This window comes from Vicugna pacos, chromosome 1, assembly GCF_048564905.1.
Source record: "Vicugna pacos chromosome 1, VicPac4, whole genome shotgun sequence".
NCBI classification, from domain to species: Eukaryota; Metazoa; Chordata; class Mammalia; order Artiodactyla; family Camelidae; genus Vicugna; species Vicugna pacos.
In genome coordinates this window covers 96,997,205-97,017,424 of record NC_132987.1, presented here as the reverse complement: position 1 = coordinate 97,017,424, position 20,220 = coordinate 96,997,205, and the positions used below count along the sequence as shown (strand labels likewise).

At 34.0% G+C, this 20,220-nt stretch overlaps 1 protein-coding gene across 1 annotated transcript in view; it reads right to left on the bottom strand.

Annotated features, from left to right (window-relative positions):
• The window catches only part of ROBO1 (roundabout guidance receptor 1), a 380,724-nt gene that overhangs the window by 131,166 nt on the left and 229,338 nt on the right, over window positions 1-20,220 (bottom strand). The window contains exon 3 of the mRNA XM_031672309.2: window positions 32-189. Coding sequence (XP_031528169.1) covers window positions 32-189 — 158 coding nt within the window. The remainder of the gene's footprint in view (window positions 1-31; window positions 190-20,220) is intronic.

Here is a 20,220-nt window from a genome sequence, read left to right as displayed (position 1 = left end):
AATGGTCCCCACTGCTGAATTAAATACTCACAGTTATTCTTTCATCTTTATCATCCAGTGAAGAGCCATCTTTCTTCCACGAAATGGTGGGCTCAGGATGGCCTCGCGGAGGCTGGCATTCCATCACCGCCGGCTCCCCCACGGCCACCATGACATCGGAAGGATTTTGTCTGAAGTCATCTCGTAGTACTGCGGGAGCAAGATTAAATCATTACACTCGCTTGTGACATATACAGTCCTTATCTCTGAACTTCAGCAGAAGAGACATTTATTACAGTAAACTACTGCTAATAGCTATCTCAGTACATCTTGGAAAATCTATATCTACTTACAGACATATGCGATTTAATAATGATATCTGGCTGTAAGCACACAACAGGGATAATTTGATATTCTTCATAGGCCAGTGAGCAAGTGCATTTTGCCGCGCAGCGTCCTCACTGTTAGCGTTTGGCTTGCCCCCTCACTCACATTTCTTCTCTGCCTATTGCCTACATTTTCTCATACATGTGCTAATGAACATACTTGAACCCTCCTTTTATTTACATGACAAGTTGGGATGATGCTTCTTTTATTAGATGAATTACACAGACATACAGACAAAAGTATTGAAAGTAAAAACTATACTTCCAAGCATGTGTTTGATTGAGAGCTATTTTAGAGATATTTCAAACTGGTATGTAAGAGTATATAATCACTATAATTTAACTGCTCATTATAAAACCTTTAGACATATTTGTAAAGTGACTGAATCCAAAATACTGTCTTATTTTTCCATGATCACTGAGTGAGGGACAGTGTTAAAAGGCACCAATGGTGATGACAGCATTGCTACCAATTATGTTGTTCATGTGTTCTATACATTTTGTTTTTTGTGGATTTGGGGGGGTTTATGTCATTTCATTTAATCCTCAAACCTAACCATTCATTACTGTAATCTCAACTAATGTTGACACATTCGGATCAGCAGACACCAAGGTAATACTGACTTTGTGACTATGAGATAAAATGCGGAAAATAAACCAAACATGTATTTCATGTATTTCAAAAATAGTTGATATTGTATAATTGTCCTCAGTATATTGATAACATCAAGAAATCACAAATTATTTGGCATCAGTTAGTCTTCAATCACAGCTCTGTTGTTCACAAGATGGGTAATCTTGATTACTTTACTAAATACCTGTTTCCAAAGCAGGCATGGAGGTACATACTTCAAAACAAAGTCTAAAAATGTTAGTTACCTTTCTCCCACCCCACCCTCCTCCAGTGTGTAATCAAAGGTGAACAACTTTAGCAATCTATTTTGACACTTAAAATGTTCATTGGTATATTAAGTACACAGATTTGCAGTGACAAATATTATTTATCATTTAAAATCTACTGAGTTGAGTATTTGATACTACAATTTTGTCCTGGACGGATGTCTTTCCATTTCAATGGCATTTAAAAATACTTTCATGGATGAAGTACTGCAATGTAAAAAACTTATGATTTCAAAAGTCACCCTTAAATTTTCGTTTCAAAACCTCAAAAAGGCTTAGAGGCTTACAAAATCCTGTCCTTTTTCTCTTGTAGTTCTCTACTTTTCCTTCCTCTGTGCCAACTAAGTGTGTGCACAGATCTGAGTAAGCCTTAATATCCACTCAAACAACCCGGTTTTTTAATCTATATATTAAGACAACTTGGGCACAATATGACTATGTTAATACTTGGAAAATACCACTTCAAAGAGGAGGCTTGTGTCCTCAGCTTTGGAAAGAACACTATAAGGAAAAAGAAGAGGAAATACGATCATACCACACTGTGGTAAGTCTAACTTCAATACATACACTATTTATTAATAAAATGCAGAGACACAAAGATAAACTATGTTGAAGTGAAAACTGCAGCTACTGTTAGCACATTATAAAATAACAGAATATGGAGACTTCCACTATTAATGAACTTACATTACTATCAGGTGTTAAGAACATACAGCAAATAAAATATAAGGTTTATAGAAAAAGCAGACAAACTGACCTTAACAAATAGCATATGCTTTTGCTGGATCAGATTATTAATCTACGATTATACCTTTGAACATTTCTAACACCTTTGAAACATGCAAACTTTTCAAATAAATATAAATAATTTGGACAATTTTTCTGCTTGGTGAGCTAAAAACCAACTTGGTAACACTAGATCTTATTTACAAATTGAGATCAGATCTCAAATAAACCAATGAATAAAAAAAAGTCTTTCAAAAATATCAAAGGTCTAAGTCAGATAAATCAAGGATTTTTTTTTTCCATTTACTATGTTATTTGGATTTTTACAGTATATAATGAAAAGCTAACAAAATGTAATCCATTAGAGATCGTTGCTTAGATAATGCTCATGTAATTATTTTTGCAGCTGTAAAGCATAAAACTCTAGCATTGCCTATGGCTACAGGCAACCCTTCATAAAGTTATGAATTTAAGTTTTTTTTTCTCTCTTCTCTAAAAGCAACATTTTTTCTTACATTTATCCTGAACATTTCCTTTTGGGGAAAAAATAATATGTGTCACATTATAAAATGATATGAACTTTTAAAGTATCCAATTTTCTTAATTCATGTATATATTTAAGTAATTAAAATAAAAATTGAATTCAAATGCTTGGCAGCATCTTGGCAGAAAAACCAATGGTATTTATAAGTATTATCAAACACAGAGCATCCAAAAAAAAAAATCTCTCCCTTTCTTCTCTAAATCTCTATTAATCAAAGTATACATTTTCAAATGTTTCTTGATTTAAATTGTGTGAAATTCTAAAATATGGAACTTTTGAAAATAAGATTTAATGTTAATTTGAAAGAGAACAAATGACTTTTATAACGTATTCAAGTAGATATCACCTAAAAAGTTGGTAAACCACAGTTCATCCTTATGTATTTCTTCCATGTTTATGTAATTGTTTTATGTTTACAGGTTGGTACATATAATTTGGTTCAACTGCTTTTCACTTTTTTTCATTCTGGTAAATTAGAAAAAAATATAAGCTTCATTGAATCTTTGAATCTCCTGGAAGGTTTTGTCTTAAAAAATGGTTAACTAAAGTGTATCCTTGAAAACAAAACAAAACATATAATCATCTGTCTTTCTGAAAAGCCAGACATCAATTTTAATACAATTCTTAGAACAAGTAAACACATTTTCAGAAAAGGATGCTAAAATTCAGTGGTAACTTTGCACCTACTTGGGTGATGTTGAAAGACAGGGCACAAAGTGAAAAAATAAGTTAAACAGACATCGTTTCAAGTATTCTGGAGATCTTAAAATTTGTAACACTCTCTTTCAGAGCACTGTGGGAAATTTTAGAATTAAATGAAACACAGAATTATAGAACAGGCAGGGGTCTTTGACAACATCCAATTCATCCCACAAATAGAGGCAACTGAGTCCCAACTTTGTCACTAGCCTGTGTTACTCGTCAGAAATGGACCAGAAGAAAATATTGGTGTCCTGAATTCCAAGGCAGTGATCTTTACAAAAAATTTTTCACCATGTCACCATTTTACTGTAAAATGTAATTTCCCTATCTAATCTATTGTATTTCCAACAAATCCACTCCATTATTGCAGAAGGTCTGACTTACCAGTGATTGTAATCAATGCACTGCAGTCTCATGACTACCCAATTTTGGAAAGTCTCAAATGTTCCTAAACTTAATTTTGTTCCCTAATCATGTGGTGAACATCTGTGAAATATAATACTCCGGGTTTATGAATCACAGAATCTCGGTGTAGTTAGGGACCTAAGAGATGTGTGACCCAAATTTTTTCTTTTAGAAATTAACAACCCAAGGTTCCTCAGGGGGAGAAGAGCATATCACATAAACAATAATGATGATACTGTTAACAGTATAATAATAATGCTAGCAATGGCTGATGTTTATTGAACAGTTACTGTGCATGGAACCACGGCGAGTATCCACTCATTTAATTCTCATAACAAGGCTATGATAATGTGACTTTATTAGTTTCATTTTATGAATGAGGAATTTGTAAAGATTTAGGAGCAGACCTAGATTGCAGATCTCCAGTCCACCAAGGACACATTTCCATCAACTTGCCCACTTATCTGATATTAACACTGTGTACACAATTCTAAATACAGTTATTATGGTATAATGAACATTTCAGCCTCTTTCCATTAGAACAGAAGTGAAATGAGAAATTACTCTTTTGACACTCAAATAGCTGTCTTTGAATATATTCTGCATTCTTGTATTTTCTCAGATTTTTTTCCATATTTGGAAGAGGCCACTACCCATTTTCAGTGGCATACTGAGAATTAGAGTTCATTATTCAGATTACATACGTCATGGTCTTAACAACGATTCTTCTTTTATTTCAACAACAAAGTGACTGAAGAAGCTGCACAGTAATAAACATTTTAATTAAATATGGGCATTTTAATTAGAAATGCATATCTTGGGGAAAACAGATGAAGATAATATGCAGTCCTGGGAATTTTTTTTTTTTTTCCTGCTTAAAAAGACTACTTTGTCAATGAAACTTTGCAGCAAACAGTAGTAAGTTGTTGACGGGGGTGTAAAAAAAGGAATGAAACCCTTAACAATAGTTGAAGAGAAAGTAAATGAGGAAGTATCTTCCCAAAGACAACAATTTTATGGATGCTCAGAGGCAGCCTGACTCTGTTAACAATCTACCACTTCAATGGCTTTCAAAATCACTGATCACTTACCTGGTCTTTTAACTTTGAGTAAAGACTACATTACTCATTTGTGTGGTACTTCTAGTCCTCTATCCAAATGACCACTTACAGGCTAGCATAAGTAACTGCTATTTAATTTTAAAATAGCTATCATTCTTTCATTTAATGCATCAGTACTGAGCACATACCTTGAGCCTGGCATCTATGCTGTAACGTTTGTATTTTTCTTGCCACAGTTCACATAAACGGCAGGTGTGTTAAGAACAACGTGAATCTTCACCTTGTCAGGAAATGGTAGTACAGCAGGGTTTACTGCAAGCTCTTTTGTGTTAAGATATATGCTTTGGGCGCTAGCTAAGAAAGTATATCACAAAGGCCTTTATAACTATTTGCATTCCTAGTTGTTATGCTCACAGCATGACCCAGAAGAGTAAAGCGTTATCTGGGCTATAAATGTTTTCAAAACTCCTTAATATTTCTTAAAATAAAATCACAATTCCAAACTTTTAAAAAGCATTCCAACAAAAAGGTTGGATGTACAGAAAGATATTTTAACCAACTGAAAAAAAAAACTAAAATGATAATGTATAAAATATTTCCTGAAGTATTATCTATCTGATGGCATCATATTCTAAAGCTAAGGCATTTGAATTTTATAATGATACATGCACACATCAGTTCTATATAAAGTTATGATTTCATCATAATTCTTTCCTAAAGGGTACATATTTATTTTTTTAATTTGATACTGAATATATCTATGAATGTTCTTAATAATTATGTCATCTGCTACTTGTGTTTTTTTGTAGCATGCAGTTTTATTTTTAAACCTTAAATTATGCTTTGGTTAAGATCCTGGAAGAAAATATGCTGGTAAAAGCATTTATTTTTCTCAGCTACTTAGCTTTTGAAGACTCACAAACCTCTACGCTCTATCCTAGGAAAGCAGTACATTTTTTGTTCAAAAATTATACATGCTGAAATAGTAATGTAGAATGGATGGAGGTCAAACGTCACTCAGTCTCAACTAGCAATGAATACAGAGCACTGCAAATAGAGAAGTTATTAACCAAATGAAAGTAATTATAGCCATTTACTTGGTCTTTATTTTAAACAACATATGATGGAGGAACAGGCTTAAACACAGTTGTGCACCTCTGTGTTCCTTTGAGCTGCAGAAGAGGGGGCACTGCATCCTTGCTCTTTTAATGATGAGAATTACTTCCAGGTTGGGTCCGAGCTTAACCCACAGCCCCATTTAGCAGGAACATGGACAGCACAATGACACTTCCTAGGAAAAGCCCTCATGGCCATCTGCAGTCAGTGTTTCCTGGTTTTATTGTTTCACTAGAGGAATCACGTGAGCTACTCCAGCCCTCGTGTTTATTAAACTGGCACCGACTCATCAAGACAAAGGGGAGGTAAGGTTGGCATACTAGATTTAAGTTAAAAACCATAATGCATTTGGGAGAAAGGAGTACATCCATAAGGCCCAACATTTAAATGGTTAACATTCAGAAGACTTGAAATCTCAGAGATCATAAAAAATGTACTGCTGAAGTTCATCAGGTTGCTAAAAATCATATGTTCTCACTTCAAGATATCAGTAGCTAACTAGATGTTTGCATTTTACACTAAATGGATTTATGAATGAAAAACACGGTGTTTGTAAAACACCATTTGAAGGGTATTTATTATTTGCAGATAATGTTTATTTAGGAGACAAAAAACAGTAGTCAGGTATTTCAGAATTACCACACATATCCCTCTACTACGCTGTGATTTTAATAGATACATTCACAGTGGCTCAGTTATTTCCACACAAAACAGAGAATTTTACACTCTGTCTTGCCGGGGTTATTATGAAGACTAATTATTTAGTGTTTGTACAGGACTTGCCATTTATATGGTGCATTACATCTGCAAAGAAGTATTGCTATTAGTCACTGTGTAAGGAATTGCCAAATTTCTCAGCTGCCAGTACAAATGGAAAGGAGGACAAAGAATGCCATTGAGGAGGGTTTGTAAGTGCCAGAGCAAAAGTCACATTCAGGAGTAGCCTGGCAGGGTTAAAAAAACACAGACAGAATGAGGCGATCAGAGGTATGGGACTCTGACTGGGGCAAGAGAGACATGGGTTCTTTCTTTTATAAAATCCAACTTTCTGTTTAGTGCCTTTCTCTGAGACAGTCCTTGATCAAAGGAATATAACTTATCTCTTTACTGTCTGGCTGTTGGTATTCAAATGTCAACTCCACGAGAACAAGAAGTTTGTTTTTATCCATTTATATATCTGGTACCTAGAACAATGCCCAAGACATAGAGGGCATTCAGGGCCTAAATGCTGACAGTACACCTTCTGAATACGACGTGCTACACGTGAAGCAGAGCTAAAGTCAACACGAGTGCTACGTTCGTGGTATGTAAGATATGGGGAGTAGACAGACAATATCAAATAAACACATGTAAGTACACAACTACAATCATGAATCATACCATGAAGGAAAAGGACAGGGTGCTGTGTGAGAAACTAATGAGGAACCCAATTTAAATAACAGTTAAACTGAAGCCTGAAAAGTGAGTAGAGCTCAGCCTAGGGAAGTGCACTGCAGGCAGGGGACATAATCCAGGTTGAAGAAAAAACTTTAAAAGAGTGAGACTCGGCTTCGCGGGACAGGTTGTCAAGCGGTGCACCAGGAGGTTGGTGAGGGCGGGGGGGGGGGGTGGCCAGATTCACAGTGCACAGCAGTCCTGATAAAGGGTCAGCTTTTATTCTAATTCCCATGGGAAGCTACTTGAGTGGTTTTTTAAGTAAAGATGGAATTACCATATTTAAATATTCATTTTAGCGGCTCTGTGAATGAAATGAAGATGGAAGTAAGAACTGAAGTGGAGAGACCAATTAGAAGGCTACTATAGTAATTGAGGGAAAAAATGATGATGGCTTTATACTATTATGACACTGGATTTGGCGTAAATGGGAAAGCAGAGGGATATGCTGGAGGTAAAAGCCAAAATGACTTCTTGAGGGGTTGAAGTTAAAAGAAAGATGTCGACAATGGTACCTAGCTTTCTTTCTTTCTTTTTTTTTTTTTTTTTAACATTTTTTTTATTGAGTTATAGTCAGTTTACAATGTTGTGTCAAATTCCCACCTTTCTGATTTGAGGAACTGACCATGCCATTTTTAAGGTCTAGGAGGAGAGACAGACAATATACAGATAAATCCTCCCATGAAGAAGAATAGAAAAATAGGAAATCCATATTATCAAATTTTGTGTGCGTGTGTGTGTATATATATATTTAATAACTTGAGAGTATAGGGATAATATGGAATCATTTTATCAATTAAAAATTACTATGATTTCAAATTCTGCCCCTTAGTATTTAACACAGGATTCATTTTTATCTGTTTAGAACTTTATGCTGCTATAATCCAGAACTTTATGCTGTTATTTCTCAATTGCTAACTGATGATCTCTTGATTAATTAATCAAATTATAATTATTAGGATGACAAATTTTAATTTAATTTGATGCATATTTTTCACTGAAAATCTGAAACAAATCTATTTTGCTTATATATGTATATATACAAATATGTGATTATATATGTATGTATATGTGTGATGTATATAATATATATATGATCACTAATAACCAAAATATTGTTTTGACATAAATACTCTGCAGCAAACTGGTAAAAACTCACTATAGTCATTTTGTCCAGAGAATAAAACAACTCAAAACATTTAGGGCATCTCTCTGGACTGCCATAAAGTAAGCTCAATTTACTGTTTAAGTATGAGAGAATCAATAGCATAATAAATGTTATCCCATTATTGGAATAATCAGAAGGTTCCATTTGTCAGAAGTTTACAGAATCTCTAAAGCATGGTAAAATTCCCTGGGAAAGTGCTGGATCATGAAACTATTAAGAATTTATTTGTGATTCACTCATTTATTTGATAATAGTACCAAGTGTTGTATTGGGAGGTGGTGGCTAATAAGATAAGACACAGTTGACCTCTGCTTGCAAAGCAGAGCAGTGCAAAGCACTGATTTTAGACTTTTTCTTTCTTCTTCTCCTTTTTTTTTCCTTTTGTCACAGAATGCCTTGCTCCATTGAAACTTTAGACAAAAGTTTCATATGTAAAATAGATAAAAAGGATACTGTTTCACTCCTCCAACTGGGACTGTCCTGCAGAGGAATTCGGGTCTCATGGTAAACTGACGTATGGGAGATTAAATAAATTTCCCTAGCTCCTAGGGCTATATAGCATGTAGCGAGTTAAGCCATAAACCTGGATTCAGGTTTGGACCTGGATTCACGGGGATACCAGAGCCCACACTTCTAGGAGATAGATGCTCAGGCTGGAGTTTGCCTCCTTGGCAGTTTATAAGAGAACTCCACTTCTGTGCCATTTCAAAATACATCCTGCTTTCACTGTCATTTCCAACTGAAAAGTGTAGTTTTCATTCCTTGTATTTAAAGTCATGGCTAAAATATGCTATATTATTATAGCTTACAAAACTATAAATGTATACAGTCGAAGCACACACCACCCACTACCACCCCCAAATTGCAAATGAGGACCCGAAGTCAGGCACTAAAAGGACTCGAGGGTAAAAAAGTCAGTTACTGCACATAGTAGGACCAGATCTTGAAACAACTGTTTTCATACAGACATTTTTTTAAGTGCCTGAGAAAGACTAGAATGTTTTCTAATTAAAATATTTGCTGGGAAACAAAGATGGTTGTAAAAAAAAAAAAAAAAAACAAACCCAAAAAACCCCAGGTGTTTCTTTCTCTTCTCAAGCTCAAGATGCCAGCAGCTACACAGGAGAAGGGCTAGAAGCAGTTTTCAAATTTTATGGCGAGTCTAATGGCAACCATCTCAAGCGAGAAAATCCTCCCAGTTTAAAATGATCTCGTTAAAGCCTCTCCAGTAATTGGGAAGAGCCAGGGAAAATGGCTGTTGGATTTAAAAACAAAAACAAAACCAAGAAAACCCACAACTAAACTATTCTCACTAATGTATCTTTGAGCAACATAATTGACCCACCCCCACACCCAAATGAAAAGAATATTTAAGTGACAGGAAAAAAAAAAAAAAGAAGTCTAAATAGCTCACACAGACATATCAACTAAACAAAGGAGTCTTTAATTGGTGACAATCTGCCCTAAATCACTGTTACCATTCTCCAACATAATCAGTTTCAGATCTGTTAATTCCTCGCATCTTCCCCTATCACAGGCTGTCTGGGGCTTCAGAATAATAATGCCAAGTACCTAACAGAGCTTTCAGTCTCCAAGGAATATAACAAACATGCAATTGTGTAGCTGTTTGAGCTGCCTTTTCCTAACAAACTACACAGCCCTTGGGAGAGTTCCCTCAGCCTTCAGCTCTTTGGCAAAGTTTTTAAGACCTCTTTTTGCTGATAGCTGGAGTCATGCTAACAAGCCCTGCCTTACAGAAAGAGGGATTAAATTAGTAAAAAAAAAAAAAAAAAAAAGCAAATCATTTTATGATTCTTATAAATGATTACTATCTTTACCAATAATCCTCAGCGTTTTACATAATATAAAATGTATGCCTCCTGGGAAAGTATCAGATGGAAAAGAAACAAATATTCAACATGATAAAACAATGCAATAAAAATAAATATTGCTCTATAAAAATAAAAATCTTGAACTGTAAATCATTGCTAAATGACATTTGTGTGTGTGTGTGTGTGTGTGTGTGTGTGTGTCAATTTTTATCTCAGACAATGGAAATGGAAACTGTTACAATGGAGGTTCAGCCCCTGCTACAAATAGCATATTTCCAAAGCTCTTCACCTGAACCTCAGTGTAAATCTCAGGTGAGTTCTTGCAAAACACTTGCAATCCACAATGGAGGAGGCGAATCTAAATCTCGGGGAGTTACAATCAGTCAGTGAGGCAATGATAAGAAATTCTGGCCAAAGTTGCCTCCCAAACCAGTTCACAGGAGTTAAAGATCACTGTGTAATTCTTTTTTAAATCATAACTCTAGAATTTAAATCATATGAAGACACATTTCATGTGTTGTTGGCTATTCCACCTAAGAAGGCCCAATTCCTTGGTCCTCACAAATCCATTTACTAGTGTCCCCTTCAATAATTTGAAAGATCATGTACCCTTCTGAGGCTTCAAAACCAATATCTGAAAGTTTAAGTGATGACAACGTTTAAAATTTCTGGCATATTATAAACAGTAAATTCAAAATAAAACTATCCTGGGCCTCCTTCAAGTGCATCTGATGAACCATGAAAACCACCAATAGTCAAATGCCCACCATGGCCTATTGAAATAGATGTTTAAATAAACTTTTTTTTTAAGTTGTGAACTTGACATTATTCATTTTTGTCTTTGAACTTGTATTTCCATTCAAATTCCCACCCAGTTATCTCTTCATGCAACATGTCTTTATTTGAAAGATTTATTATCGTTCATTGACCAGCCAATCACAGCTCTCCACTTTGAAATGAGGAACTGTGGAACTGTTCCTGTATTTGCCGCCTTTGAGGTTTTTACACCTCTGCAGGTGCACCACAGAAAGATTCTGGGTGTCTGAGTATGTATTTCCTCTACACAGCGAGAAAAGGGCAAACGTAAAAACTAAGATGGGAAAGAAGAATCCACAGCAAGGACATTTTCAGGGATATTTCATTTTTGGAATGATACATGGAGAGCGAGAACCTGGAAAATGTAAAACAACCTACACTGCGCATCTTTGAAATGCACAGGTATTCTCATTTGAAGTCCATTTCCCTCAATGGCTGAGCCTCCACATCCACTAAACTAGTGCCAGCTTTGAAGAAGTTAGCAACTCATCTCCATTACACTGTGAGTCGCTGAAGACCCAGCACATATAGAACCTCATGAATAAACATGGAGTATCTTCCTTGAACAAAATTTCGTTAAATTTCATAAACTTAAGTTAATGCTGACATGTTTTATATGCTTACTTGTAAAATCTGAAGAAAAACAATCCAAACCAAATGTAATTATTATGCTCGTTTAGGTCCAGTAAATTATCTACAGCCCAACAGATCTAAGTACAATTTTAAAAGATCAGAAGTCAAAATGGGAATCAAATAAGCGAAAACCCAGTCTAGTGGGTGAAGAGGGCCAAATGCTTTCTCTGGAGATTTTAAGACAAATGGTTCTCAGGACCAGGTTAGCGGACTAGTTTTTAAAACACCCTACAACCAACTTAACTATAAAACCATTAGCAACTTCAAGGAACTCAAATAAATACAAAGAAACCTCTGAGTTTCTCTGCAATGCTGGCAAGCTTTGGATTACTTTTCTTCTTTAACAGACCCCAGTTGGAACAGCAACATTTCTTGTAAATTAAACAAATGTATACGGTTTTGTTTTTCCACAAGGAGCAGCTGTAATGTCTGCTTTTCTGTTTTAAAATCTTTTTTATTTTCTAAGTGCTGAAAGTTGTTACACTTTTTTTAACCAAGCAGTTTACAACTAGTCAATAAAATCTCTGATGATCATAAAACTTCTGTCTATTTTAATTGTGTTGATAAACCTTATTTTCTAAATATTTCTTAGGCTCCCTGACATATACGTAATACAACTTCCCTTTCAAACATCAACACTTTTTAAACTAAGAGATGCAATAAAAACTAAACAAGGAACGACAACTTAAGCTATCAATTTTAATCATGTATCCTTTACCAACTATTGAAAGGATATACAAAAATTGATCAGTAATAGTGTATAACCTTCTAAGTTGAAATTAATAATAATTCATTTTGACAAGAGAAGGCACAATTGGTGACATCATAATTTTAAATACTCATAAAAGTATGATGCCTAAAAATCAGTATTATGGATTCAATAAGGACAAAAATAAACATTTTTTTCACACAGCAAAATTCAGGATTTTTAAAGTAAACTGGATGCTAAGTTTATTTGGTTTTCTTATCCTTAATCAAGTGTTCTAAGCAGAACTACCAAGATGTTTTTACTTGAGTTGTGCGTAACAATTTCTTCTTTAACCTCCCCAAAATAAAAGGTCATGACTGACATTTCACATAAGGAAAAATCTGCTAGGTTAACTTTTCTGATTGAGAGTATAACATTTTAAGAATTACTAACTTTATTGACTTTACTAATCAAACTATGTTCTTCAAACATTTAAATAATGAAAATAACACTATTTGTCTTTGCTTAGAAACAAAGGAATCGAAGAAAAGCCATTTCAAAGCATCACGACCAGTAGAGAAAAAACACAATCAGTAATTATACAATGTGCCAGGATTTGAGGGGCCATGTTGGGAAAGGTAATTAAATATAGAAGAAGAAGATGAAATAAGCACCATACAACATGACAAGTGACACAAGAGACATGATTTTACTCCCACATACAGTAAATAATTGACAGCTCCTACAACCATAATTAATTGATCTGAGCAATACTTGAAAGAAACATATTACCACATTTCTAACAAGGATAAGAGCTGGCTCAAAGTCAAGACTGGCAATTAAAGTAGCCTACCTGGCATTATATTACAGTCATATAAATTTAGTGTTGGTAGCAAAATAACCAATAAAAGGAAAAACATAAGAAAACCCAAATTAGTAAAGAAATTTCTTGTACGTTTTTGTATTTGTACCCCAACGGCTAGAAAATGAACTCCTGAAAACACTTATAGCAAGGACATAACACCTTCCACACTCTGAAGCTGTTCTTAATGTTTTAATCTATGAGCACTGTCTCTACTTTAAATAATTTAAGATATGCGATACTTTAGCAACTTTATTATCAAAAAGAAATGCATACCTTAATCTTTCAGATTATAATCAAAATCAAAATATTTTTTGAAACAACTGTCACTTTAGCGAACCACATCCCTGTGTCTTCATCATGAATTGTGACAAGACAAGACTACGAACAGACTACAAAATAATGCTCGCTACTTTCTCATCTCCCAACCCCACCTAATGGATCGCCTGCCTTTTAATTTATTCCTTTTTAATTTTATTTCAGTGAACAAGCATTTGAGTTCCTACTACGGGGAGCTCTTGAAAAATTGTCTCCATCTATAATGCTGCCTATGTTGAAACCACCTGTAAGACTTTTCTCTGGAGGAACTCCTCAGTCAACCCTCCCGTCCACCTCCTTCTTCAGCATCTAGTGCATTTCCCACCTACAACCCCATTTCCCACTTCTTACCTTGGGCCTCAAAGACTGGAAATCCGTACATAAAGGAATTTAAAACCCACACAGCGAGATTAGTTTAATCAGTTAAGGTTAGTATTGCAAATACAAGTTTTATAGGGTGGAGGTATAAGAGATAACTATGCACTAAAAGACTTAATTCTAGTTAGAAGCTGCAAATAGAAGCTGACAGTATTTTGAATGTGGATTTTCTTATTTTTTTCTTTCCTCTTTGGAATTCTTTTATTTTTTAACTGAATATATTTGAAATATAATATTGTGCAAATTTAAAGTATAAAACATGTTACTTTGATGCATTTAATATACTGTAATAAGATTGCCATGGTAGCCATATTTCATATTATGTAATTATAGTATAATATTGTTGTCTACATTCAATATACTGTGCATTAGATCAATATGGCTTCTTTAGTGCTCATTGCAAGTTTGTATCCTTAAACAACATCAATTTTATTCCTCTACCCTCTTCCTCTGGTAACTAGCATTTTACTCTGTTTTTTTCACAAGTCTGACTTTCTTAGATTTGACATATATGTGATGTCACACAGTACTTATCTTTTTCTGTCTGATTTGTCTTACTTAGCATAATGTGTTCAAGATTCATCCACGTTGCTGGAAATGGATGTGGATTTTCGATAGATAACTGTGCTTCATTTTAAAAGCAAAGGGAACATTCTAATGGATGTTCAACTTAATTTAATAGAAAAGGATTCAGTCAAGTGTTCTAAAGTTTTTTACTTTGGAAGCATGAAAGAGAGAAAAGATAAGCAGCCCATTCTATAGTCCATGATCTTACATGTTTATTATTTTGAATAAAAGAATGTTTTAATTAAAAGGAACTCAGTGATCTTTTTAGTCCGTGTCTCCTTCATTTTACAGATGGGAAAACTGAGTTCAGCAAGGTTAAGGAATTTATTTAATGCTATAGTAACCCCCAAGTGGGTTAAGAAAGCCCACTGACTTCTAATTAGACTGTCATTATCTACTGACAACTAGAACAGAATCCAAAGATAGCAAAGAGCTTTTAATTTCAAAAAAATTTTTTGTTTTAATTTGACATGGAAGAATATTTCTGAAGCAGCTTTAACTGGGGCTTTAATTGAAAGTCCTTGGCAGCCACAAGATTTGCTCAAGGTGGTTCACTGGGAAGGGGTTCTCATTTTCTAGTTTTCCCACTAGGTCAGTCCCAGAAACCCAACACTTAGAAGAGAATTATATTAATATACTATGTAATATCACTGTATTAAGCATTAACCACATGAGGAAATTAACTAAACCCATTCTTGTAATAACCATTTAAAAATCTGGAACTATATCTGTTAGTTTACTTCAGTTTTGAAAACCTTTCAAGCTGAGGGATTTCATTCTTAGCCTCATGAATTTAGGTTGAAGACAATGTCATCATAATCTCTACCTGTCACAGAGATATAAAGCCTGTACTGATCAAATAAATGGTTCAGTCTGTCATCATGACAGCGATAAAGTGACAGCTCTTTTAAGATTGAATACTTACTTTAGATTAATAAGAAAATGTGCAAAAAGTAATTTGATGCTTTGGGCGATTTTTCTTTTAAGACTTACTATATCATGCAAGTATAGTAATTTGATCCCAATCTTAACACTTCATCAATGAATCAATGTATATTTTGGATTTTTTCAAATGTGTATTTTGGAACTGTGGTTTTATTGTTATTATATATATTTTAAAATTAAGGTATGGCATGATTAAAGAGGAGCACTTCCCTATTAATTTTTATAATAATGTCAGACCTTCCTTCAAGTTCTCTATATGTAGATACGATGGGATATTGTTGCTGTCCACCCCACGTCTTTCAGGGAAGGCAAATGACTCATCTGGAACTGGGTCCAATCTAACGTTTTGATTATACATGGAAAAGAGAACTAATCTTAAAATGTTAGTTCATTTGTAACTCAAACTGCACGGGGGGGGGGTAAAAGTGATTATTTTAAAAATAATTTAAAATTTAGAAATTTATTATGAAAATAAGTTTGATTAAAAGTATTTATGATTCTACATATATAGCAATCTCAGTTGTTTTACTATGAAAGTTATTTTAAACTAAAAAAAATATATTTTTAACTTAAAAAATCTATGTCATTAAAAATCTTTTTACTAAGGGAAAGAGTAAGAGAGTAACTGTCTTAAAGAGTCCACAAAAAGGGAAAGAGAAAATAACATTATATTTTTAGGTTATCATAGTAAGCATTAATATTTACCGGAGTATCACACTAATAAAGTGGTCTTCGGAAATGCTGTGTAGTATAAGATAAATATATGAGGAAGCCAAAGATTTCCAGTCTCATTTTATCATGTACTTTAATAGAGGGCAAAGCTAGTTAAACAGATGGCACTCAGGATTTCTCAATGAATTCAGCATCTGTGTGTACATGTTGCACAAATGCCAATTAAAATGTGTCCGAGTAAATTTACATCCCTTGCTGATAGAAAGTAAGCCAATCTTGCTGGCTCAGGATCAAGGTTAAACTTAATCATCTGCTGAACTTGCAGCAAGTTGCTCTCAAATTGTACAGAAATTCCCAGTGAAATAATAAAAACAGAACTCCTATTGATTTGTATTTATTTACATTCATAACTCATTTCTAAAGCGTTGGGCTAGAGCTCAAAGGGAAAAAAAATTACTATTTGTATGCCTTGGCCAACTACACTTTTAACCATACTTCCAACAAATACCTCTTTGATTAAAATGCCTGCCTGAATAAATTTTCCTAACCTCCTCCTTGCAACTTCCTAGTTGAGATAATTTTGTTTAAAAATCATCCTTTCGAAATGATCTTGAACAAAGGAAAAAAGGCACGTAGCAGTCAGTCTGTCATTTATATAGTAAAGAACAGAATCTGCTTCAGAGTAACAGGCAACCAGGCAATTATTCGAAACAATTCCTCCTAGAGGAACATAAAAATGGCTTCACCTGACATCTTTTTGACGCCGTCTTTTTCTGCAGCGGACTCCCTCAACCCCAGTTTATATGTACCTACCTAAAGCTTTGGTAGGCTACGTTAGGCTTGCTCTTTTTGAATTTCAAACCTTCAGTACCCACATTACTCATTCGAAAGTGAAATTTTGGACTTGTTATTAAAAATAGGCACCTTATTGCAAGGGAATACTACACAGACATTAAATATAATGTTCTTTTAAAAATAAAGTAATAAAATGTTAATTGAAAAAAGAAAGCATATAAAAATAGGTATGGCCAAGTTTCCAAAAGCATGTTCTATAAAACACTAGTTCAAAGTGATCTTAATATGTATTTGTCAAAAAAGAGTAAGACATTTATGTTTGGAAAATGTTATATTATAGCCAAACTTTGGAAAATTACAATATTCATTAGCATATTAAAAGTACTGTGAAGTCCTACAGAAAAATAAAAAACATTTAACTTTGTCACCCTAGTATTTTCCATACTCATTTGACCATGACTTAACTTCACTAATTTTTATAAATTATTGGAGGACCATCATTGTGCTATTTCTAATATAAAATCCTTAGTAATACATTTTGGGAAAGGCCAGTATAAAATATGCTTTTAATTTTGCAGAGAAAATTCCCTAATTAAATATATATATGTAGAAAACAAAGGTATAAAGAGAATATAAACTGTTAAGAGTAGCTATTGCTGAGTTGTGACATTATGAATGATTTGAATCTTCTTTGTACATGGCTATGTCTGATTTCTTTATACAGTGAACATATATTGTTTTTTGAGAGAAAAGCATACATTGTACTAAATATCCTATTTTTTATATTGCGTAACTATGCATGATATCATTTCTCATCTCTCTACTACAGATAGCTAAAAATCTGGCATTTATGATGTGGAAAGCTTTGAACTAAGAATTGAATCTGAAAAAGAATATATATATATATATTATATATTATTATATATAAGTGAATCACTTTCCTGTACACCTGAAACATCGTAAATCAACTGTACTTCAGTAAAAAAGAACTGAACCCAATTTAATCTTCACAAAGGCTGATGAAGAGTTTTCACTATTTTACAAATGGAGAAACTGACATTTGCTTGGTATATGGGGTTATCAGGATTCCATCCTAGGTCAGTCTGATGTCAAATCCCATCCTTTAAACACTAAGCTCTGTTAAAACCCCGAGGATAAGAATTATGCTTCATATTAGATATTCCCAAGGTATATCAAGATAGTACTAATATCTAATAAAAACCAAATAAAACTAATACTTAACACTTATCGGATATTAGGTGCAAGATTTGAGTGTGTGAGTATGTGTTAAATAATAACACTAACATTTAATGAATATTTTACGTTGTACTGGGAAATGAGCTAAAATTTTGTTATACATTAATTTCACTAATTCCCACCAGAACCACATGATTTTAATAGCATTATTATCATCAACTTACCTGTGAGAAAACTAAGAGATACAGAAGCACAAAAACCAGGTTACAAATTGTATCGGTTTAATTCTAAAATCAGTACTCTTACTCACTAAATCAGTGTAACACCACAGGAAGGATGCTTTGTTATCCCAATACGAACTTTTAAAAACTGAGTTCTTTCTTTAGGGAAAAAAAAAAAAGCTTGGAAGATAAATTTAGTTCAAATTTCTTACATCAGCAACTAGATGTTTATTCTTTCCACTCCTGTTTGTTTCTTAAAATGATGAAATTAAACTGTTATCCAAAAGGGATGAAAAAATACATATCATAAGTCTACTTGGCTTTTGTTTGTTTGTTTTAACATTTTTTATTGAGTTATAGTCATTTTACAATGTCGTGGTAAATTCCAGTGCAGAGCACAATTTTTCAGTTATACATGAACATACATATATTCATTGTCACATTTTTTTTTCTGCTGTGAGCAGAAGACCTTGTATATATTTCCCTGTGCTATACAGTGTAATCCTGTTTATCTATTCTGCATATGCCTGTCAGTATCTACAAATTTTGAAATCCCAGTCTGTCCCTTCCCACCCCCCGCCCTTTTGGCAACCACAAGTTTGTATTCTATGTCTATGAGTCTGTTTCTGTTTTGTATTTATGTACTTTTTTTTTTTTTTTAGATTCCACATATGAGTGATCTCATATGGTATTTTTCTTTCTCTTTCTGGCTTACCTTGCTTAGAATGACATTCTCCAGGGACATCCATGTTGCTGCAAATGGCATTATGTTGTCATTTTATGGCTGAATAGTATTCCACTGTATAAATATACCACATCAATGTTTCAACATCTCTTTAAAAAATATGTTTCCAAAATAAAATGGTGGAAAAAAAAGTATTTCATGGAGCTAATACCCTATGATTTTTCTGACTGACAGATTTGGACAGGAATGAAAAAAAATTCATGATGGTTGGGTTTATATTACACTTAGTATGTTGTACTAGATAATCTCATAAAGTCATCCTTTTTCATTATTTATGTCTTCCTCCTCTACTCACCTGTAGCAAACTGTATCTGGCACAAGCAGTACACAGAAATGTTGGTTGCCATCTTTATTACACACAACAGGGTCAGAACACACTACCCCAAATAAGGCACATTGACTATTTTAAGATGAAGGAATTGAGAAATGGCAGGTAGAAGAAGGACCTTCTGATCTCCTCTTCCTCCCTCTAAGAAGGTCATAGGCCCTCATGTGAGAGGCACCTCCTGTATCTAGAGGGAAGGAGCATCCTTATCATTGAAGACAGAGGGCCACTGAGGGGAACCTGAGTGAATAGGCTTGCTTTTTTATCATCCATTTTACTGTCCGTCGCTCACAACCTTTTGTCCTATAATGTTTTTCCATGACTTTCTACTTTTCATCAAACCATACATAAAAGGCTCAGATTTAACTGCTTCTTTAAGTTTTCATTTCCTTATGAGGGCTCTTGTGACATGTAAAACTCATCTTAAATAAATGTGTATGCCTTTCTCTTGTTAATCTGCCTTTTCAGTCCACTCTACAGGGCACCAGCCAGAGAACATAGGAGGGAAGTAGTAAAAACAATTTTTCCTCTCCTACACATGCCTTATTAGTTTTAGGACTGAATTGCTTTAATATTTAAGTATGCAACATTAATAATTATAATAACAATATTTAATATTAAGTTTAATTTCCATCTTGGAATCCTCACAAAGCTTCTATGTCTTGTTTATCTGCGGACAGCTGGGGTCTGGCACTGTTTTTTTCATAGTAAGGACCTAAATACATAGTTTTTTGAATAAACAAAATAATCCCATTTCATCCCTAAAATAATCCTGGGAGGTGTGCTCATTTTCTAAGTTAAGAAT